At 36.5% G+C, this 20,957-nt stretch overlaps 1 protein-coding gene across 2 annotated transcripts in view; it reads left to right on the top strand.

Moving 5' to 3' along the window:
• LOC100313745 (synaptotagmin B-like protein) overlaps nt 1-20,957 on the top strand; it is a 72,921-nt gene that overhangs the window by 39,662 nt on the left and 12,302 nt on the right. For both annotated transcript variants that reach the window (XM_085505851.1, NM_001168194.1), the window contains 1 exon segment: nt 4,892-5,064. In XM_085505851.1, the coding sequence (XP_085361977.1) occupies nt 4,892-5,064 (173 nt within the window).

Here is a 20,957-nt window from a genome sequence, read left to right as displayed (position 1 = left end):
ACGTCGTGATACAAATCAAACGGTAATATGTTTCGTGTAATCCCGTGATTCACTGACAATCTATACATGGTCTCAATCCAGTGAGCAATACCATAAGACGGTCTTATGCATTATTACGTATTCGCTGCAGTCGTACAGTGGGGGAATTACCATAATTATTTTTTATATAATTCAATAAGGAATTCAATAAGGTCAATAATGCGCTGTATGACGACGAAGTGTGTCCTACAGCAGGTGTTAAAAAGAATTACAACTTGAACATTACGTCTTTAAGATTTAACCCATTCTCGTTCCACAAAAGATGTTCACAGATCCAATCTCACAACTCTATTTCGTAAAGAAAGCACCGAAATATGATTCGTTATGGGGACAAAGATAATGTGTTAACTGTAATCTTTGTAATTTATTTGTGGTAAGGAATCGGTGTGCTTATTATTCAGCGCGGAAGACGTAGCAGTGTTCTGTTCTTGTACTAGTGGTCATATATTCAAAATAACCATAACAGAGCACTGAATTGTCGCGAATAGAATAACCACTGACATTTAACGCTGACAGACTACTTTACGTGTTCCGATATGTCATGGTACGGACACGGTTTTGACGACATGCGTGACACAAATGTGATACCCGACGTCGATCATAACGACGTTTATGCTTCAAATAAAGGAAGGCGGTTATAATTGAGACTTGAAAGAAAACTGTGTTCTTTCTTATACCCGACGCACACCTACGCACATTGTAGTCAAATATGGATTGAAACGTGGAATACTCAATTTTCGCGTTGATTACTTAAAGTGAGTGACCTTAATAACCTATTACTTGCTTTCTAGTCTTTGCATCCATCAAAGAACTTACTCGATGTATTTAGACACGTGCCATCTTAGATAATGAATCTTTTGATTCGATTTGTCGGTGGCTGAGCACTTATTATGAAGATTATATTTTTAATCTTTTTTTCAATACATATCAAATGAAGGGAGATTTACACAATGCTTTAAAGATGCACTTTCTTATTTGTTTATATCTAAAATATGTATAAAAAAAGTCTTCCCGGGAGAGGATAACGGCGCAGCCTCATTCGCTCATAGCGGGTGCTGGCATTTATTTTACCGCGGTCTACGACGGATGTCAAACAGTTTTAAATTCTGTAGAATTAGCGTTGGTTGGAGGCTGGAAGAAGATATCAGGTCTGTAAACCTAGATTATTACAAAGTTTCTGGACAATATTTATCAGTAGTAACGTATTGTGTTATGAATTATTAATAGTTTATGCAAATTAGGCACAGGGGAAGGTTTTCCTATCATAGTCGGTCTGTGATTTATTTAACATGTAATCTTGAAAGCTAATTATTCTGTTGTAAAAAACAAACAAATATGAAAACATAGTTCATTTCATTTCAAATTTATAATCCTTTATTTTATTTAATAACTTAGAAATATACCTTCATCACACCGTAATGTATGCAAACCATTATCTTCAAAGGTCACATCTGTTGATGAATTGTTCAAACACAATTATTATATTTAATCTGTGTTTTTATGTTAACAAGGCTTTTAAGCATCGGACGGATTCACTTAAAGTGCAAGAGTCGTCACCTGCGCACGCGCGGGAATTGAGTCCTAAGCGACGACACCAGCACACGCTGAAAACGCAAAGGCTCATAGGTTAACGCTTGTTGTAAACAATGACACGCTATGGCCATCTGACGCATGCGCAGGTGATGACTCCCCCGCTTTAATAGTTCGTACTTGCAAGGTCTGCTTACATATCACTCTAATATTATTATAATGTATATATGAATATTTAAATTACTGATTTAAATATATAACTCACAATCCAGAATTGTTGTATTTGTGAATATTTAATATTTCATGCAATTGAAAAAAATGAAATTAGGAACGAATATCGTTAATTATTTTAGGCGTGTGTGCGCATAGATTAAGTTTATTTCCTGACGCGTTTATTAAATTGCACTAATGTGACGTTAATTAAGACAGCGCATACGTGCACACGTACATATAATATGACATCGTTTTCAATTAATCAATAGTAATATCAATGGGGAAAAAAAGACTTTCTTTTTAAAAGAAGTTGATTTGGTTACTGGTCACGGAATGACGTCAGCGTGTTGTTAAACAGCTTAGTTTGCAATAATGATGTCTGAATATCAGTTTATTAGAACATAAGATCACTTGCGTATGCGATATAATACTAACTCCTAATACTGGGATGATTATGTCGTTTAATGAACACATTCATGGAACCGTGTTTATTTCCACGTGCTTTGGCAGCGACGTGTCTTGCTTCTTATTTAAACAATGGAGGATTTGAAAAGACAACAAAATGATAACATCATATATGCAAATTATGGTGTCATGGTTTCTTTATTAGGCGGAACTGACGTCACACAACACAGTTTAGGAGCGGTGCAGTATGGAAGTAAAACGACAGCTTCCGTGACTTCGTTACTAAAATACAATTATCTCAAGAACTCAACGCAATTTTACAGTTATTCCATCACGTAGTCTTTGGGGAGCCATCAATAACGCATATAAACTAAAATAATTTCAGCTCTTATTTAAGTAAACTGATGCATCTCATGTCACAAAGCCATTATCAACACACGCACAAAATACGACAGTGAAAGAAAACAAGGAAATTGAATGACGCACTCGCCATAGGAAATTAAAGATGCTCCAAACAGTGTCATTGTTGCCATACAACATGTATATTTCCCGCCAAACTCGATGTAAATATTGTAAATATAGACTATATAAATACCTAGAATTGTTTTAAATATTTTATATGACAGAATATTTAGCACAAGTCCCACGATTGAAACAGAGTTGATATTGTTCTTATATCTCCAATTAGTTACGCACAATTTTGTGTGATGGATGTATTGTTTTCAATTCAATACAGATGCAGATCCACAGATACACCACGTGTACGCAACTGTACATTACACCATGTCTCACTCCTAGTTTTACAAACATGCCATTTAAACCAGTTCCGTTTAGTTTTCGACTGATTGACAGCTACCCATTCGCGGCATGTTGGTCTAGTACAAGAGGCTGCAATTATTCTCCCTTTCACGAGAAATCGGTGGGCATAATTAGCGGCGTTCTTATTACTGTACGTGGTTACAATCGTATTACATTCTATCACGTGTCGTCAAGACAGGGAAGCTTACACGACAAAGCCGAGCTGAAATTTGTTGAATGCGAACTTCCGTCAGACATTAGCCTAGTGCTAATTGCTGAAACGTGAAAAAACAGTTCTTCGAGCATGTCTAGACTACATAGGAATTATAGTCGAAGGCATTACCGTAGATGTGAGTGTAACGCGACTTCATTTTGAAAAGCTTGATGACGGGGGCGAGCTTTTTACAATAGTAGCCAGTGAAAATAATTAACGTTTCACTTAAAATGCTTCAAAAATATCAATTTACATTAATGGATTGTCCTTGTATTTGCATTTTATCACATTAAATGCATTACAGTTAAACTAAGCGCGTTTTCTAATACATATTGCTACTAAGAAAGATATCTACATCAATCTTATTTGCGTGATGTTACTAAAGACTAAACAGGTCTTGTATGATCAATGTATAGTTTCACCTTGAAAGGAAATATTGATTTGCTGGTATTTCCCCTTAGGTCAATACACTGTATAAATATGAACCTTGCAATGGAATTATTTATGACCCGACTCGTAAGTCCCCATATGTCATATCCCAACTTGATGATTGGCAATCATATTTTGATAACAAAACATAACCATATGTGCTTCCATTTAGTTATGTCATTCTAATGTAACAATGCGTGATGGAGACACGTGAGCTTATTATGCTGATTGTGTCGTGAATATGTTTATTGCATAGATGCTGATTATGTCATCAACAATGATGATTATGTTATGGGTGATAATTACTTGATTTGTTATGTTTTGCAAAGTATAATGAAATTTAGGCACATCTCACTACAGAAATAAAACAAATTCATTTATATTGTACATGGCATCGTTAGTAAAATTCAGTTATCTCAAGTACATTTAGTGTGGTACATTGTGAAAGTAGAACGACAGTTTCGTTGTATTCATGACTTCATTACTGAAATACAGTTATCTCAAGAACTGAATGTAAATTTACGTTTATTTCATCGAGTAGTGTTCAGAGTGCAATCACTAACGCAGACTGCAATTGCAGCGCTGACTTGCCTTTGAAGTTAATAATATCACTCATGTCAATACCAATACATGTACAGACTTCGGCAGTGACGTGTATGGTAATTGACATATACATGCACCTCTCTCTGAGCGGGAATTGTCATTGTTCTGTTGAAAGAAACCGAACAAACAACAAAAAACAACTTCCTGACATTGAATTCATCGCTTCCTAATTTGTGCGTGGGCAGTTTGCCTGTCTTGTCTTATGACAGTCTCTGAGTAGCATTTTAAAGTAAACATGACTACTGCTCTTAGAAGGATAGATTGACGGCTAACACACGTTATCGTATATCACAAAAATGAATCTCTGGAGTAAGTGACATGAATATGCTTCTACTATGCTTCTGGCACAAAATACTCACGCATAAAAAAAAGCGTGGACGTAAATATACAAATTAAGTGATTCTCCGAATTACCGGCTGGCGATATAATCATGTTTAGCGAGCAAGAAAACTCGTTGCTTATCGAATAAACCGATAATGTACACCTCAAAGTGTAATTGCGTCGTGAAGGAAGGCCGTCAGTCACCCCAAAATAGATTAGTCAAAGTCTGACGTGTGTTTTTTTTACGGTGAAGTGTAATCTCGTGGCAATTGCAATTTATTATTGATTTTATAAAAGGGATATCTCATAATAATAACTGTTTTCGTTTCTGCGTTTCAGTGTTCACGATTTTACAGACGGGGCTTATTGTCTCTGGCGGCAGTATCGTCGTTGCTATTATACTCGTTACGTGGTGGAAATACTGCGATAACCGCAAGTGTAACCGCAGACCCGGCTTGGAAGAGAAGATACCCATTGCCAGCGGAACTACTGCTAATACTACTGGGTACCAGGTAAGAAAATCATAATGAGCGTTTGTGTTACATCCCGCGTCGCTCAGAATCACGTGATATACTGTTTGTTTATGTCAGCAACTGTCAGCCTCGTTCGCAGTTCACGGCGCGCACAGTCCCAGCCTCGTTCGTATCCAAATTAATATTATTTCTTTTTTTAAATCATTGAATAATGATTTAATTTATTAACAATGGCCCAAAGTCGATTATAAACAATACTGTAATTGCATCAACACAATGCGTCTTGGGAGTACGCGTGATACGGCCACTCGCAGTATTACTGAAGTCTTAATGTAGAATGTAGTTATTAGGGGTTGACATGCGCGCATATTTTAAAACTACAACAGTCACAAAATTTACTATTAGTAAAGTTTATGTGGACATTTGTTACTAATGCAAATTCGTTATTACGCTTCAACAAGTACTTTACACACTATACACTACATTTTTTTCAGACATTGAAATATATCCCCGCCATGGAAAATCAACTTAAACAATCCCTATACAAGCAAACTATTCATTTTGTCCACACATTTTCTTTGAACTGTGTATGGTGAATAATTTTATTTTTTACCCTTGTAAGACACATTGTATTTTACAGGCGTTTCGCATGTCGCATAAAATCCATAGTGACCATGACGAATGTAGTACTGAAAATGCTACATTGAACAGTTTTTACGAATAATCTAAATAAAATATTAGTATTAGTTTTAATATACTGAACGTATTGATCTATCATCTTGTAAGTATTTAATCGTGTGAGTCATCGAACGCTTGTACGGCCTGAATATTTCTGCGCACACGGAGTTGTTACTATAACCAGAACGCCTGCTGCCTTTGTTGATGGCCGTCGACTGGAGGATTCTTGACAAATATTTATTCTGTACGATGTATTCCAATTATAATAATTTCAACATGTTAGACCAGCTTTCAATCACTTTTAATTCATTGGAGAGATGCGTGGGATGACGTCTACTTAAAATTGACGAATTATGATTTCAAGCACTTCAATATGAATAACGACGCGATTCAAGACAATCAAAGTGCGTTCACCCCATATCTGTATAAACTCTTTAAAATTGAAATACACGTTACAAATAAGAAAAAACAGTCAGGCAGTCGATTTGCGTGCACATGTGGCAAATGAAAAATTTCTCTTTTAAGGTTAAAACGTTCTGGGCGACATATCGTTTGACTATTGTCGTTTTAATGCAGGGTCTCTTTTTTAAAGTTTGCTTCTTAATTTAGAGTCTCGAGGTTTGTCTCATAGAACCCTCTCATTGGCACCCGTAATTACTTATACACAGTACAGTACACTGTTCATAAATGGAAACAAAATCCAAAAATTGTTCAAATTCCATTAGTTTGTACTCTGACATTGTTGTTAAAAATCAAAAGGTGACTTTAGTTTTGTAAAGTTTTCGAACTTTTGTATCTTTGGTTTTAGTGGTGGAGACATCTTCCCATATCTCAATTATTTGTCATTTGTAAGAGCGAACAATTTATATATAGTGTTCAATTTACTTGTTACCTTTTATTATTTTGTATTGCCTTTAAATCAGGGATTCAGAAATAGGGTAAAAATGAAATAATATTTTATTGTTATAACCATTGCAAATTGTTCCAAAAATAGAAAAAAAAATATTTTTCATCATATTTTGTTTTGCTTTTTTTTGACCAATACCTCAAATAATAGTTATATACTAATTTAATATTTCAATATTGCCAATTTATTTTGATCAATTTGGTTTTACATTTCAATTACGAATTTAAGCATATTAGAAGTGATGCAATTTATCTTGAGTATGTCACAAAAACATAGTGTTTATTCCCTATATGCAAATTTCAACTCCTATATATTCTCTGCAGTCTGTGAATTTATTACTAGTATATAACGAGATTGGTAATATTGATTAATTGAATAGCGGTGCGTTTTATGTCGTTTTGTCAAATTATTATATATATTCGAGTTCGGATAATATTAAAAAAAGACCTTGTCAGGGCGCCGTGGGGAGAATAATCGGGATGTAGCTAATGAAATTCAGGTTGCCTCCTAAAGGGTTAAGATAAGAAATATGGAAATCTTGCTTATAAATAAATAGACGAAAAATGGTTCATTTACTGTTACTGTTACTTAAAGGTGATTGACAAGAATTTATTCACAAGACATTTTCATTTTTGTATTCTTTGCCATTTTATATGACAGCGTTTTTAAAGATATCTTAATTATCCTGATAAAGTAATTGACATGCAATCGATACAATGATATTTATTGCCAAAATTGGTTTTCGATCTCTTTTTTTAATTTTCTGTGTATCGGATCAGAGCTGTAGACAGTACGTTGACCAGATCAAATACGCTATAATCGCCATTCGTCTAGGTATACAATATATTTAGAATGGAGAGTTAGCAGCAAAGAAACGCGTGGTTGATAATGTTTTCTATGAAATTATTTATATTAATCAAATATATCATATAATTGCCCCGAAACATCAATATCCCAGTGCAACATTAGGTAGTATTGACTAAAATAAACGAATCCGTACTCTAAAAACATGGCAATATATATCACTGTTCGGGGATTATCGGTAAGTATCGGGGATTATCTAAGTTATACTCAATCGATAGAAATTCGAACGAGAAAAAAAGAAAGAAAAAAATAAGTCCCAATTTCTAGACTTTTACCACTGCACACAATTTATCTTAGGCTATTTGGGCAGTATATCAAGCGCTTCGACTCTGTAAGTTACATTTAATGGAAGTAGTTTGAAAATATCGGTCTTATAAGAGCAATCATGATGTACGTAGCCATGAAGAGCCACGAGACTTGTGTTTTGCCCAAAATACTATTTGTTTTCCCTCTTTTGCCATCGTTCTACTAACTTGTGTATTGTATTCGTAACGTTGGCAACGATCATGCGGAAAAATGTAACACTGATTGAAGGGGCAAAAACTAGTCTCGTGGGTCTCTCGCTCCCAACGAGATATCGGTGTCAATTTGCGTCTAAGGTCAATAAGAGAAATGTTTTTTTTTATTACATACGTGACTGTTTATCATTGTCAGTTTAAATTGTCCTTCTTGAAAATTCGTAGGGGAAATTCTTGATATGTTTTGTTTTGTATAAGTTCATTCACTCCACATACAACTGCCCGTATATTTCATCTGAAATCCTCATTCGTATATTACTTCCGTTTGGGAAGCCCAAAATGTCAGGTATATGACAGAAAATCGTCTTTAATATCCCGTGTACTGTCTTCATTTATCCATAATAAAATTAATATTTTAGTAGCAATTTTACATTTACTTTTCTCGAGAGAGTAGCATGGTTTATTACCTGCATTTACCTGCCTGCCGTATGGATTTATGTATGTTCGTGTTGTAACACGACAGGACAAACTTCAGGCTTGGCAAACGTGTTTCCCATGCGACTCTCATGACACTTGGACGTATTTTCGAGTCAATGGGCTAAAAGTCATAGTCACAGTATGTGTTTATTTGTGTATGTCCTGTATTGAACTACAAGGTTTAATAGCTAGAACCTTCAAGCGTGGCACACAGGTTTTCTATGGAATATGATTTTTTAGGAACAAAAAGTCAAAGGTCGCAGTATATATGTTTATGTATGTTCACAATATAACTACCCGATTAAAGATCGCTATCGTCTTTAAAACTTGGCACACATATCAATTTTGTGATTCCAGTACTTATAATATCAACCCCAAAGGTCAAAGAAACGGTATATATGTGTAGTAGATGTAAAGGTTAAACTGTGGCTCTGAGTTTTGATATGAATATTAAATTAATCTTGGTCGTCCAGGTGGGCATCTTCTCAGAGCTGTGGGTACTATCTTATTATTCTTTATTTTTTTACTATTTGTAATTGTAAAATGAAACAAATCACATATCTCAGTTTTGACTAACAAATAGAGAGTCCAAGGCTGCTGTTGAGCTGGGAAATCACATTATTATTAGCGCCTCAAGGCGGCGTAATGTCCCGGGGTAATGTTCCTGTGTAATGTCTCAGCAGGATAATGTCCCTGGGTAATTTCCCTTAGTAATTAGCAGAACCTAGTGTATTGGTTTGCTCCAAATGACAAACTGTTCGGTTTATGAATGAAATTATGACTCCGATTGCCAACTAAGTTAATAATTAACTAAAAAAAACTATGTTTCATGCATTTTGATGACCACGTGAGGACGTCGAGAATTTATATGAGATAAATGAAGCTGATTCCTTCTTCATTTGAGGTAGAATGTTAACATTTGCATAATTACGCATGACATAATGTTGTCACGTGATGAATGCGTCATTATCGCACCGTATTGTGACTGGTTCACGTGTGAATTGATTGCGAGAATTGACGAGATTATAGTGAATAATTTTATTGAAGCAACATGGCTAGGCCTTTCCCTCGTGGAAAAGCGAATTAAAAGAACGCGCGACCGGTAGTAAGGTTCATGGTGCATATGACGACATAGTAGAGACAACACATTGAAATCAATTCTGTATCACGTGATACAACAGTGACGAGGTAGTATGTTTACTTGCTCTGTTATGTTCTCAGGCTGTTAAACGAGGAAAGAATCCAATCTAATTTTTTTCCAGATCATTCTAAATATAATTAGTCTGTTATTTCTAAATGGTATAGTCTTCCCACTGAATATTTAATTTTAGTAAAATTGCTGAATATTAACAAATAACGCGGGATATGAAGTTGTCACACGCAACGTAATATTACCGTATTTGGTATAGTACAGGTGTGATGGTTCAAATACCAAAATGGCAACAGTAACAGAAAGACTTCCCTGGCGGCGATGATAAAATACGAATACGGAGCCAACAGATGAGGTTTCAACTGGTACTGGTATTATTATACTCTGCAAACATCAAGTACAATAACGCGGTAAAACTCCACTACTCCAATAACTAGATACTTAATCTCCAATACAATTCAACGAGATCTCCGATCTGAACTCAGTGCTGAACAACTCCCCTATATATACTGTCTATAAATAGACCATTACATCAGCATACATAATGAGTCTTGAACTTACTACCAATTTCTAGAATGTTCCATTACCTTCTATTGCCTCCTACAGTGTTCTATTACCTATTCAACCATTTTCTAAAAAATATAGAATATTCCACCCAGACACAGTACGGTTCTAGAACATTCTCAGTGACACGAAAGTGGTAAATAAGTCGCATGCGACAGAAGTAGATCACGCGAAAGTCGAGCATTCGATTGGAAGTTAATTTTCAAATCTCGGAAATTGTCTCAGTCTCACATTTTGTTGAATGTGATTGAGCAGTTTGAAATACAAGCAAGGCATTTCTTGTTGGTACACAATAAAGTGCACTAGTGTATGTGAAACCTCGCATGGTGCAAATTCCTGTGCGATCTACGAAGAACAGCGCACCTTAATCGGATTAAGTGCAAATAGAGGGCATGCATCGTGATTCTAAAAACGACATAAAAGATGAAGACAAGAAAGAAATCGTCCGCTTCTAACGGTCTCTGAACATCGATCCTAGTTTTAAAAAATCAATGTCGTGGACGTCTGGTCTATCAATGTATCTGATTTTCCATTACAGCTCTTTCCATTTCAATTCATTGTTGCCAGCAGCTGTAATGTTTCGGAATTTACGGCAGCGACTGATGCTTGCCAGTATTCCTGAAGTACAAATAATCCGTTTTCTGTGTTTCAGCCAATCAGCGTCCAGCCAATGTGTAATGATACAGTGCATACTTTAAAACGCATACCAGCTCAGAAAAAGAATATTAATACTATTTGCCCGTAGTCTGAATATGTCGACAATAAACTGTATTCAATTTGGGAAATTGCGAACGATAATCATGTTAAAAGCGCCTTCGAACGTCGCGTAGCGCGCGTATGAATAAACAATTCACTTTATACGCGTTGTGTTCGTTACATGGAACCCACATTGAACACAGAGCTAAGCGGTGCATTATATTTCAGTTAAAGCGGGAGGGTCGTCACCTGCGCACGCGCGGTCCCAAGCGACGACAACAACACACGCTAAAAACGCAAAAGCTCCTGGGTAAACGTTTGTTTCTAAACAATGACACGCTATGGCCACCTGACGCATACGCAGGTGACGACTCCTCCGCTTTAACTCCACGACACGAATAACGCCACACTATCATGCTACTCGCTTTTCATCTTCAGTTAGGGCGTCGTGGAGAACAACTGCCAACAACCTGTAAGAAAGTACGAATAAATCAGAATCAGTCGTAGAACATATTTGTTTTGCAGGAAATGTTCTGTCAACTTTAAGAATCCGACAATTAGTTGAGGAACAACAACCGTAACAATCAGTATTTCATTCACTTAGTTTTGTGCTAGATTTTTTAGCATGGCGCAGTTATAATCTGTTTTATAAATATTTTTCCCCATGTAGAAGTTTTTTTTCTAGCTTCTAGCGACATTATTGTTCTCACGTATTAGTTGCCGGTCATAATCAATTTTACATGGGTTACAAGTTATTATTACAATAGTGAAATTAAAAGTCGTATACATCCCACATATATATATATATATATATATATATATATATATATATATATATATATATATATATATATATATATATATATATATATATATTACGTTACGTAAATCTTTCATGGTTACGATGCATTTATACTATACTTCATATACTGTGATAATGGTCATTGTAAACAGTGCACGCTTTTGACGTTATTTCCCGACAATCTCTGACGATTCGTGTGAATCTTTTACTAAATGTCGAACAGATTACGTTTATTCTACTAATTGCCTCATATCCCCCAAACTAATGACATCCATGCGAAATATTTTAATAAATGTATGGCGCAACTTGAAAATAAATACATGCTTGTATGCAAATGATTATAGGTTTTGTATGCAAATGAGTTATATTTTTATTCAGGCAAATCAATTATTAACCTTGTGTTGTCATGTGTTATGGGTTATGTAAATGAAATATGCGTCCTGTAAGCATATGAGTAATGGATCGTGGCTTATATATGCAAAATGAATTATGGGGGCATGTATGCAAATGAGTTATTGGTCCTGTATGGAAATGTGTTATTGGTAATGTATGCAAATAAGCTATGGTTCATGATGCAAATGAGTTGTGGGCCCTATGTGCAATTGAGTTATGCATCGTGTGTGCAAATAAGTGAGGCGTCATTTATGCAAATGAGTCATGGATCTTGTATGCGAATGCGCTTTGGGTGTATTGAGCAAATTAGTTATAGATCATGTATGAAAATGAGTCTTCAGCCTTGTATGCAAAAAATATTTGGGTTCTGTATACAAATGAGTTCTGGGTCCTGTATGCAAATGAGTTATGGGCTATGTATGCAAATAATTTATGGGTTACGTATGCAGATGTTCGTGGGTCATATATGCAAATAAGTTTTTGTTCATGTAAGCAAATAATGTAGGATGCTAGAAATTCCGGTGTGTAATAGAAGTCTTAAAACGAACACGTGATATAATGTCATACCATATAAAATCTATGTATAACAAGACATGTCACTGTCTGTCATGTGATCAGAATTCAAAACAAGTGTGCCGTTAAACAATAACATTAATCGATATGGCGTAATGATTCATCGGCACTGTAAGCTCACAGACCGCACTGCAGTGCCATCCATCCGCCTCGTGGAATTACACATCGAGCTAAATCAGGTAGACTTCGGTTTAGGAACAACATAGTACAAGAGATCGGGCTGGTTAGATTTTGTCGCCGTGCCTACGTTGCACGGCCAATCGAGTAGATTAAGGTAAGTGGACCATATCGAGACATACAAGGTAATGTCCATATCACTGATGAGAACATAAGCTAGGGGCGATACTTGAGTGTTCTCATACTGCGGTACTTATATCTAGCGCTTTCAGTAGAACATTTATGAAAATTCCCACGCTTCGTTGACAAACACAGCAGTGTGAACAAACATATGCACTGATAACAGACATTACAGCCGTCCTCCCGGGTACAAGGGGCAAATGTTTGGTGTTGTGTTGCTTGGTTGTTTTTTTCAATATATCGAATATTCAATATATGAATTACGTTGTTTTCAATGAAAGACAAAAAGATGAAGACGACACGATGTCGATATTCCGCGATAAGGGATATAGGTTTATTTAACGTCGGTCATCTAATACAATATCAAATTCGAAAACTAGTTCGCATTGCAAATGTCATATGTAATATAACGAAGACAGTCTGATAATCGCCGCTGTCGTCGTTCATTTCATAATCCATTTGCCCCAGATACTTCCTGTTTTATTTAGTAATTTGCTGACAATCATACTTTGTCCCATCATTGTCTGTGAAGATCGTCTTATCTCTGAGCTCGTAAAAGCTTTCCTTCATCATACTGGTGCATGATGTATATGTATTTGGATTACGTTTTCGTTCTACTTCAGTCAACCACGTACTCCTAGAGTGTTTTAAATATCGGTGGTCTCTGTGCCGCGTCGTGTTCGATAGGCGACGTATACAACGCACGTAAAATATATTGTATGCACGAAGTTCGAACGCACCCTTTAAACATGTATCGTCATGACAATATAGTGTTATTGTACGATTTAAGATAGCTGTGGGTTTTCGTATACCACGATGTGTGCACAATAATGCATTCTTCAAAGCACATACATATATTATACCTGCTAGAGTTATCTTGTATATGTTGCTCAGGTTAGAAATGCCTTTTTGAAACACTCATTGTAATTTGTTTGATTTTTAGCATGTGCACCTTTGTTAATTAATGAATCAGGTAGATAGTATTTTTAAATTAAGATGTGTACTCCGTTACGACACAAATGTGAAATAAACAACATGCTTGTTTGAAACGTTGCTATTTAAGTGTTTTCGTTTAAGATTAAATGAAAACAAGATGATGAAATAACACACATATTCGGACAGGTTTAACAATTGCGCGTTTAACAGCCAATTGCGCATGCTCAAACAACGCGTTATTTGTTGTTTTGTGTATAATTATGTTACACATTTAAATATATTGCTGTACAACTGCTGCGATGTTGACGTGATACGCATAAAATATAAACTTTCCTGGCGACAGTCCTTGGGCGATTTTACAAATTCCCGCCAATATTGTATAATAGCAATTGAATTCCACCAATTCCAATTGCCCCTCGTTAACCTTTATACGCGACGGTAATGCAATGAAGGCATTTGTTTTGTCGAAAGCTCGAGATTGTTCTTGAATTGACGCTATTTCTCAGGGATGCGTTAAATGGGGACATGATAGAAACGATAAGGGTGTGATGGGCACTGGGATATGTGGAAACAAACAGACGTGAGACGTGTTGCATTGCAATTCTCACGATGAGTCACGGGATTGCGGTGTTTAGAGACATGTGTTTAGAGACCTCTCCACACCTCTTCCCGCATTGGTGTTTATATATCAGATGCACTTCCATGCGCAGGGTTGACATTAGAATTATTGACACAGTGATGCATCACAGAAACGTTTAACTTCATCAACGTGGCCTCCAATATTTACGAACCTTCCCCGGAGGATTTTCGGACGGAAATTGAAAATATCTTCCCCCGCAGCAAATTACTGCAACATGCAGAACACATAGTCCCGCTGGCATGACTTCGTGTCAGAGTTAACATTTCAATGAGCACTGTCTGGAAAGATCACATGCATGTCACTTCTCAATGTCCATATTAGTTCAAATGTCACGTATTGTACTTTTCTATTTACATTTTACCGCTCATCATTGATGACTATTTTGAATGTCAAGGTAAACTTCACTTTTAACAACAAGTAAAGCTCGTATAATTATTTCCTTATTTTTTCAGAAATGTTGATCATGACACAATTAGAAATTAATTAGTCCAAAATTAATAAAGAAATTATAAAATAATATTGAAAATGTGCAAAGAAGATGACGGGGCGTGTCCTCTGAATTCTGAACTTATAGTTAATTCTAGAATATGTTCGCATATCACCACGAGGTATTTATCATTTATCAAGATAGCAAATCTACAACATCCAAGTTCCGAAGTTTTTTTCGGGGAAATATATTCATTACACATGCGCTTGTCCAAAATATACTGCCTCCCTCGTGCAATGGATAACCGCCACCATCTTGAATAACTCAATGTTAAATAATTGGGATTTTAACAAGGGTTAAAATCTTCAAACCAAACCGAAACTCTGACACTATATATAGCTCTAACCAACTGTGCTGATTTAGAACACTGACGTGAATTGAGTCAGATCTAGGCCTAGCAGCAAAGAAATGAACATCTCAAGTGTGCCCCTCCAGTATGTCTTTCTTGATCTTACTGGATTTAGTGACCAATAGTCACTTGACTCACTTTACTTTGAGAAATAGGCTCTTGCCTTATACCAATCCTTCCCCGAATCCCCCCAGCCCCCAGGATTGTATATTTGCAAAAATATGCCACTTGTCATGATATTATAGCGACACTACTGTGGGTTCTCGTTCTACACTAATCTCAGTAACACTCCAATATGTTTACCAAGCAGGCAAGTATCATGCGAGATCTCGCGATATAACAACGTGAACGAGAATTATCCTATGGTGGTGCTGCAACGTACACGATATCAAATCAAATAATTCATTGAAAATTGTAGTGAATTATTGAGCCAAATTGTCGTAATGCGCATCCAACCGTATACAACCCGTTTAAAAATATAGTGTGGGTCGTGTGTTGCAACAACAAGATGCAGGAGCAAGCAACCCTCGTTGTTGTTTTATAATTGTGCATACTTCAGATGGCCATTGCGAGTTATTGTTTACAAACAAGCGTCTACCCATGAGCCTATGCGTTTTAGCGTGTGTTGTTATTGTCGCTGGTGACGACCCTCCCGTTTTAAAATACCGGGAACCGAAACTCCTATCATATATTAGTATACACAAACGATCACCTGATAATACTCCTCGCTACGACAATACACAATTGCGAGACGATAAACTGACTCGTGTCGTCGGGCCATCTGACAATGCAAATGTATACGAGATGTATGCTGATGCACCTTAATCGAACTCTCAGAGAACGAGTAACGGAAACCAGAAAAAAAAATAGTGACCGGAAAGCGCGAGACTTCTTACTTGTTAGTCTACTTAAGCCATAATGATACATGCATACTACACTATGTTAAGCAACTATTTTCACTGTATCAATGGCTTTTTTAAATTGACAGATTTTCGATTTAATATAACGGATTTCATTGCAAGCAATTTGACGCTATTAACGGTCATTTACATATCCTGCCGCGTGTATCACTGATTCACTGTGGTCTAGTGCTACATATTTGCTCACTCAGTCATGTACGTTTCCATTCAACAGAATACAGATTAATTAAAGTAATTTTTTTATTCATTTAGTGTGTGAAATTTGACATTCACAACTACTGCATCACGCAATTTAATCTAGGACATTCATCGAATTATTGTCGGTCGGTTCGTCACTTGCTAGGCAACCTCGAAGCTATTGTCCGGATTATTTACGGCATTTATATGTGATTAAATTATCGTCTACGGTATATCTATCATCAGCTGATGGATATAGATGGTTTAAAATCTACTATGTGGCTAAATATTTGTTATTTTGCTAGTATAGTAGTAAATGGCATATACTATTACTAGTATGGTTATATATAGCTTAATATATATTCCATATCGGCTGGTGGATGACTGATATCGGCTAATAGATATTTCATATCGGCTGGTAGATGACTGATATCGGCTAATATATATTTCATATCGGCTGGTAGATGACTGATATCGGCTAATAGATATTTCATATCGGCTAGTAGATGACCAATATCGGCTAATAGATATTTTATATCGGCTAGTAGATGACTAATATCGGCTGGTAGATGACCAATATCGGCTAATAGATATTTCATATCGCCCGGTAGATGACCAATATCGGCTAATAGATATTTCATATCGGCTGGTGGATGACCAATATCGGCTAATAGATATTTCATATCGCCTGGTAGATGACCAATATCGGCTAATAGATATTTCATATCGGCTGGTGGATGACTAATATCGGCTAATAGATATTTCATATCGCCTGGTAGATGACCAATATCGGCTAATAGATATTTCATATCGCCTGGTAGATGACCAATATCGGCTAATAGATATTTTATATCGGCTAGTAGATGACTAATATCGGCTGGTAGATGACCAATATCGGCTAATAGATATTTCATATCGCTCGGTAGATGACCAATATCGGCTAATATATATTTCATATCGGCTGGTGGATGACCAATATCGGCTAATAGATATTTCATATCGCCTGGTAGATGACCAATATCGGCTAATAGATATTTCATATCGGCTGGTGGATGACTAATATCGGCTAATAGATATTTCATATCGCCTGGTAGATGACCAATATCGGCTAATAGATATTTCATATCGCCTGGTCAATGACCAATATCGCCTAGATATTTCATATCGCCTGGTAGATGACCAATATCGCCTAATAGATATTTCATATCGCCTGGTAACTGACCAATAACGGCTAATAGATATTTCATATCGCCTGGTAGATGCCCAATATCGGCTAATAGATATTTCATATCGCCTGGTAGATGACCAATATCGGCTAATAGATATTTTATATCGCCTGGTAGATGACCAATATCGGCTAATAGATATTTCATATCGCCTGGTAGATGACAATATCGGCTAATAGATATTTCATATCGCCTGGTAGATGACCAATGTCACCTAATAGATATTTCATATCGCCTGGTAGATGACCAATATCGCCTAATAGATATTTCATATCACCTGGTAGATGACCAATATCGGCTAATAGATATTTCATATCGCCTGGTAGATGACCAATATCGGCTAATAGATATTTCATATCGCCTGGTAGATGACCAATATCGCCTAATAGATATTTCATATCGCCTGGTGGATGACCAATATCGGCTAATAGATATTCCATATCGCCTGGTAGATGACCAATATCGGCTAATAGATATTTCATATCGGCTGGTGGATGACCAATATCGGCTTATAGATATTTCATATCGCCTGGTAGATGACCAATATCGGCTAATAGATATTTCATATCGGCTGTTGGATGATCAATATAGGCTAATAGATATTCCATATCGCCTGGTAGATGACCAATATCGGCTAATAGATATTTCATATCGGCTGGTGGATGATTGATATCGCCTAATAGATATTTCATATCGGCTGGTGGATGACTGATATTGCCTAATAGATATTTTATATCGGCTGGTGGATGACTAATATCGCCTAATATATTTTATTATCGGCTGGTGGATGATTGATATCGCCTAATAGATATTTCATATCGGCTGGTAGATGACTGATATCGGCTAATAGATATTTCATATCGGCTGTTGGATGACCAATATCGGCTAATAGATATTTCATATCGCCTGGTAGATGCCCAATATCGGCTAATAGATATTTCATATCGCCTGGTAGATGCCCAATATCGGCTAATAGATATTTCATATCGCCTGGCAGATGACCAATATCGGCTAATAGATATTTAATATCGCCTGGTAGATGACAATATCGGCTAATAGATATTCCATATCGCCTGGTAGATGATCAATATTGGCTAATAGATATTTCATATCGCCTGGTAGATGACCAATATCGGCTAATAGATATTTCATATCGCCTGGTAGATGACCAATATCGGCTAATAGATATTTCATATCGCCTGGTAGATGACCAATATCGGCTAATAGATATTTCATATCGGCTGGTGGATGATTGATATCGCCTAATAGATATTTCATATCGGCTGGTGGATGACTGATATTGCCTAATAGATATTTTATATCGGCTGGTGGATGACAAATATCGCCTAATATATTTTATTATCGGCTGGTGGATGACCAATATCGCCTAATAGATATTTCATATCGCCTGGTAGATGACCAATATCGGCTAATAAATATTTCATATCGCCTGGTAGATGCCCAATATCGGCTAATAGATATTTCATATCGCCTGGTAGATGCCCAATATCGGCAAATAGATATTTCATATCGCCTGGTAGATGACCAATATCGGCTAATAGATATTTCATATCGGCTGGTGGATGATTGATATCGCCTAATAGATATTTCATATCGGCTGGTGGATGACTGATATTGCCTAATAGATATTTTATATCGGCTGGTGGATGACAAATATCGCCTAATATATTTTATTATCGGCTGGTGGATGACCAATATCGCCTAATAGATATTTCATATCGCCTGGTAGATGACCAATATCGGCTAATAAATATTTCATATCGCCTGGTAGATGCCCAATATCGGCTAATAGATATTTCATATCGCCTGGTAGATGCCCAATATCGGCAAATAGATATTTCATATCGCCTGGTAGATGACCAATATCGGCTAATAGATATTTCATATCGCCTGGTAGATGACCAATATCGGCTAATGGATATTTCATATCGCCTGGTAGATGACAATATCGGCTAATAGATATTTCATATCGCCTGGTAGATGACCAATGTCGCCTAATAGATATTTCATATCGCCTGGTAGATGACCAATATCGCCTAATAGATATGTCATATCGCCTGGTAGATGACCAATATCGGCTAATAGATATTTCATATCGCCTGGTAGATGACCTATATCGGCTAATAGATATTTCATATCGCCTGGTAGATGACCAATATCGCCTAATAGATATTTCATATCGCCTGGTGGATGACCAATATCGGCTAATATATATTTCATATCGCCTGGTAGATGACCAATATCGGCTTATAGATATTTCATATCGCCTGGTGGATGACCAATATCGGCTAATAGATATTTCATATCGCCTGGTAGATGACCAATATCGGCTAATAGATATTTCACATCGCCTGGTAGATGACAATATCGGCTAATAGATATTTCATATCGCCTGGTAGATGACCTATATCGGCTAATAGATATTTCATATCGCCTGGTAGATGACCAATATCGGCTAATAGATATTTCATATCGGCTGGTGGATGACCAATATCGGCTTATAGATATTTCATCTCGCCTGGTAGATAACCAATATCGGCTAATAGATATTTCATATCGCCTGGTAGATGACCAATATCGGCTAATAGATATTTCATATCGCCTGGTAGATGACAATATCGGCTAATAGATATTTCATATCGCCTGGTAGATGACCAATGTCGCCTAATAGATATTTCATATCGCCTGGTAGATGACCAATATCGCCTAATAGATATTTCATATCGCCTGGTAGATGACCAATATCGGCTAATAGATATTTCATATCGCCTGGTAGATGAGCTATATCGGCTAATAGATATTTCATATCGCCTGGTAGATGATTGATATCGCCTAATAGATATTTCATATCGGCTGGTGGATGGCTGATATTGCCTAATAGATATTTCATATCGCCTGGTAGATGACCAATGTCGCCTAATAGATATTTCATATCGCCTGGTAGATGACCAATATCGCCTAATAGATATTTCATATCGCCTGGTAGATGACCAATATCGGCTAATAGATATTTCATATCGCCTGGTAGATGACCTATATCGGCTAATAGATATTTCATATCGCCTGGTAGATGATTGATATCGCCTAATATATATTTCATATCGCCTGGTAGATGACCAATATCGGCTAATAGATATTTCATATCGGCTGGTGGATGACCAATATCGGCTTATAGATATTTAATCTCGCCTGGTAGATGACCAATATCGGCTAATAGATATTTCATATCGCCTGGTTGATGACCAATATCGGCTAATAGATATTTCATATCGCCTGGTAGATGACAATATCGCCTAATAGATATTTCATATCGCCTG

This window comes from Saccoglossus kowalevskii, chromosome 12 (genome assembly GCF_978046115.1).
Source record: "Saccoglossus kowalevskii chromosome 12, keSacKowa6.1, whole genome shotgun sequence".
Classification (NCBI taxonomy): domain Eukaryota; kingdom Metazoa; phylum Hemichordata; class Enteropneusta; family Harrimaniidae; genus Saccoglossus; species Saccoglossus kowalevskii.
This window is presented reverse-complemented; position numbering and strand designations above follow the sequence as displayed.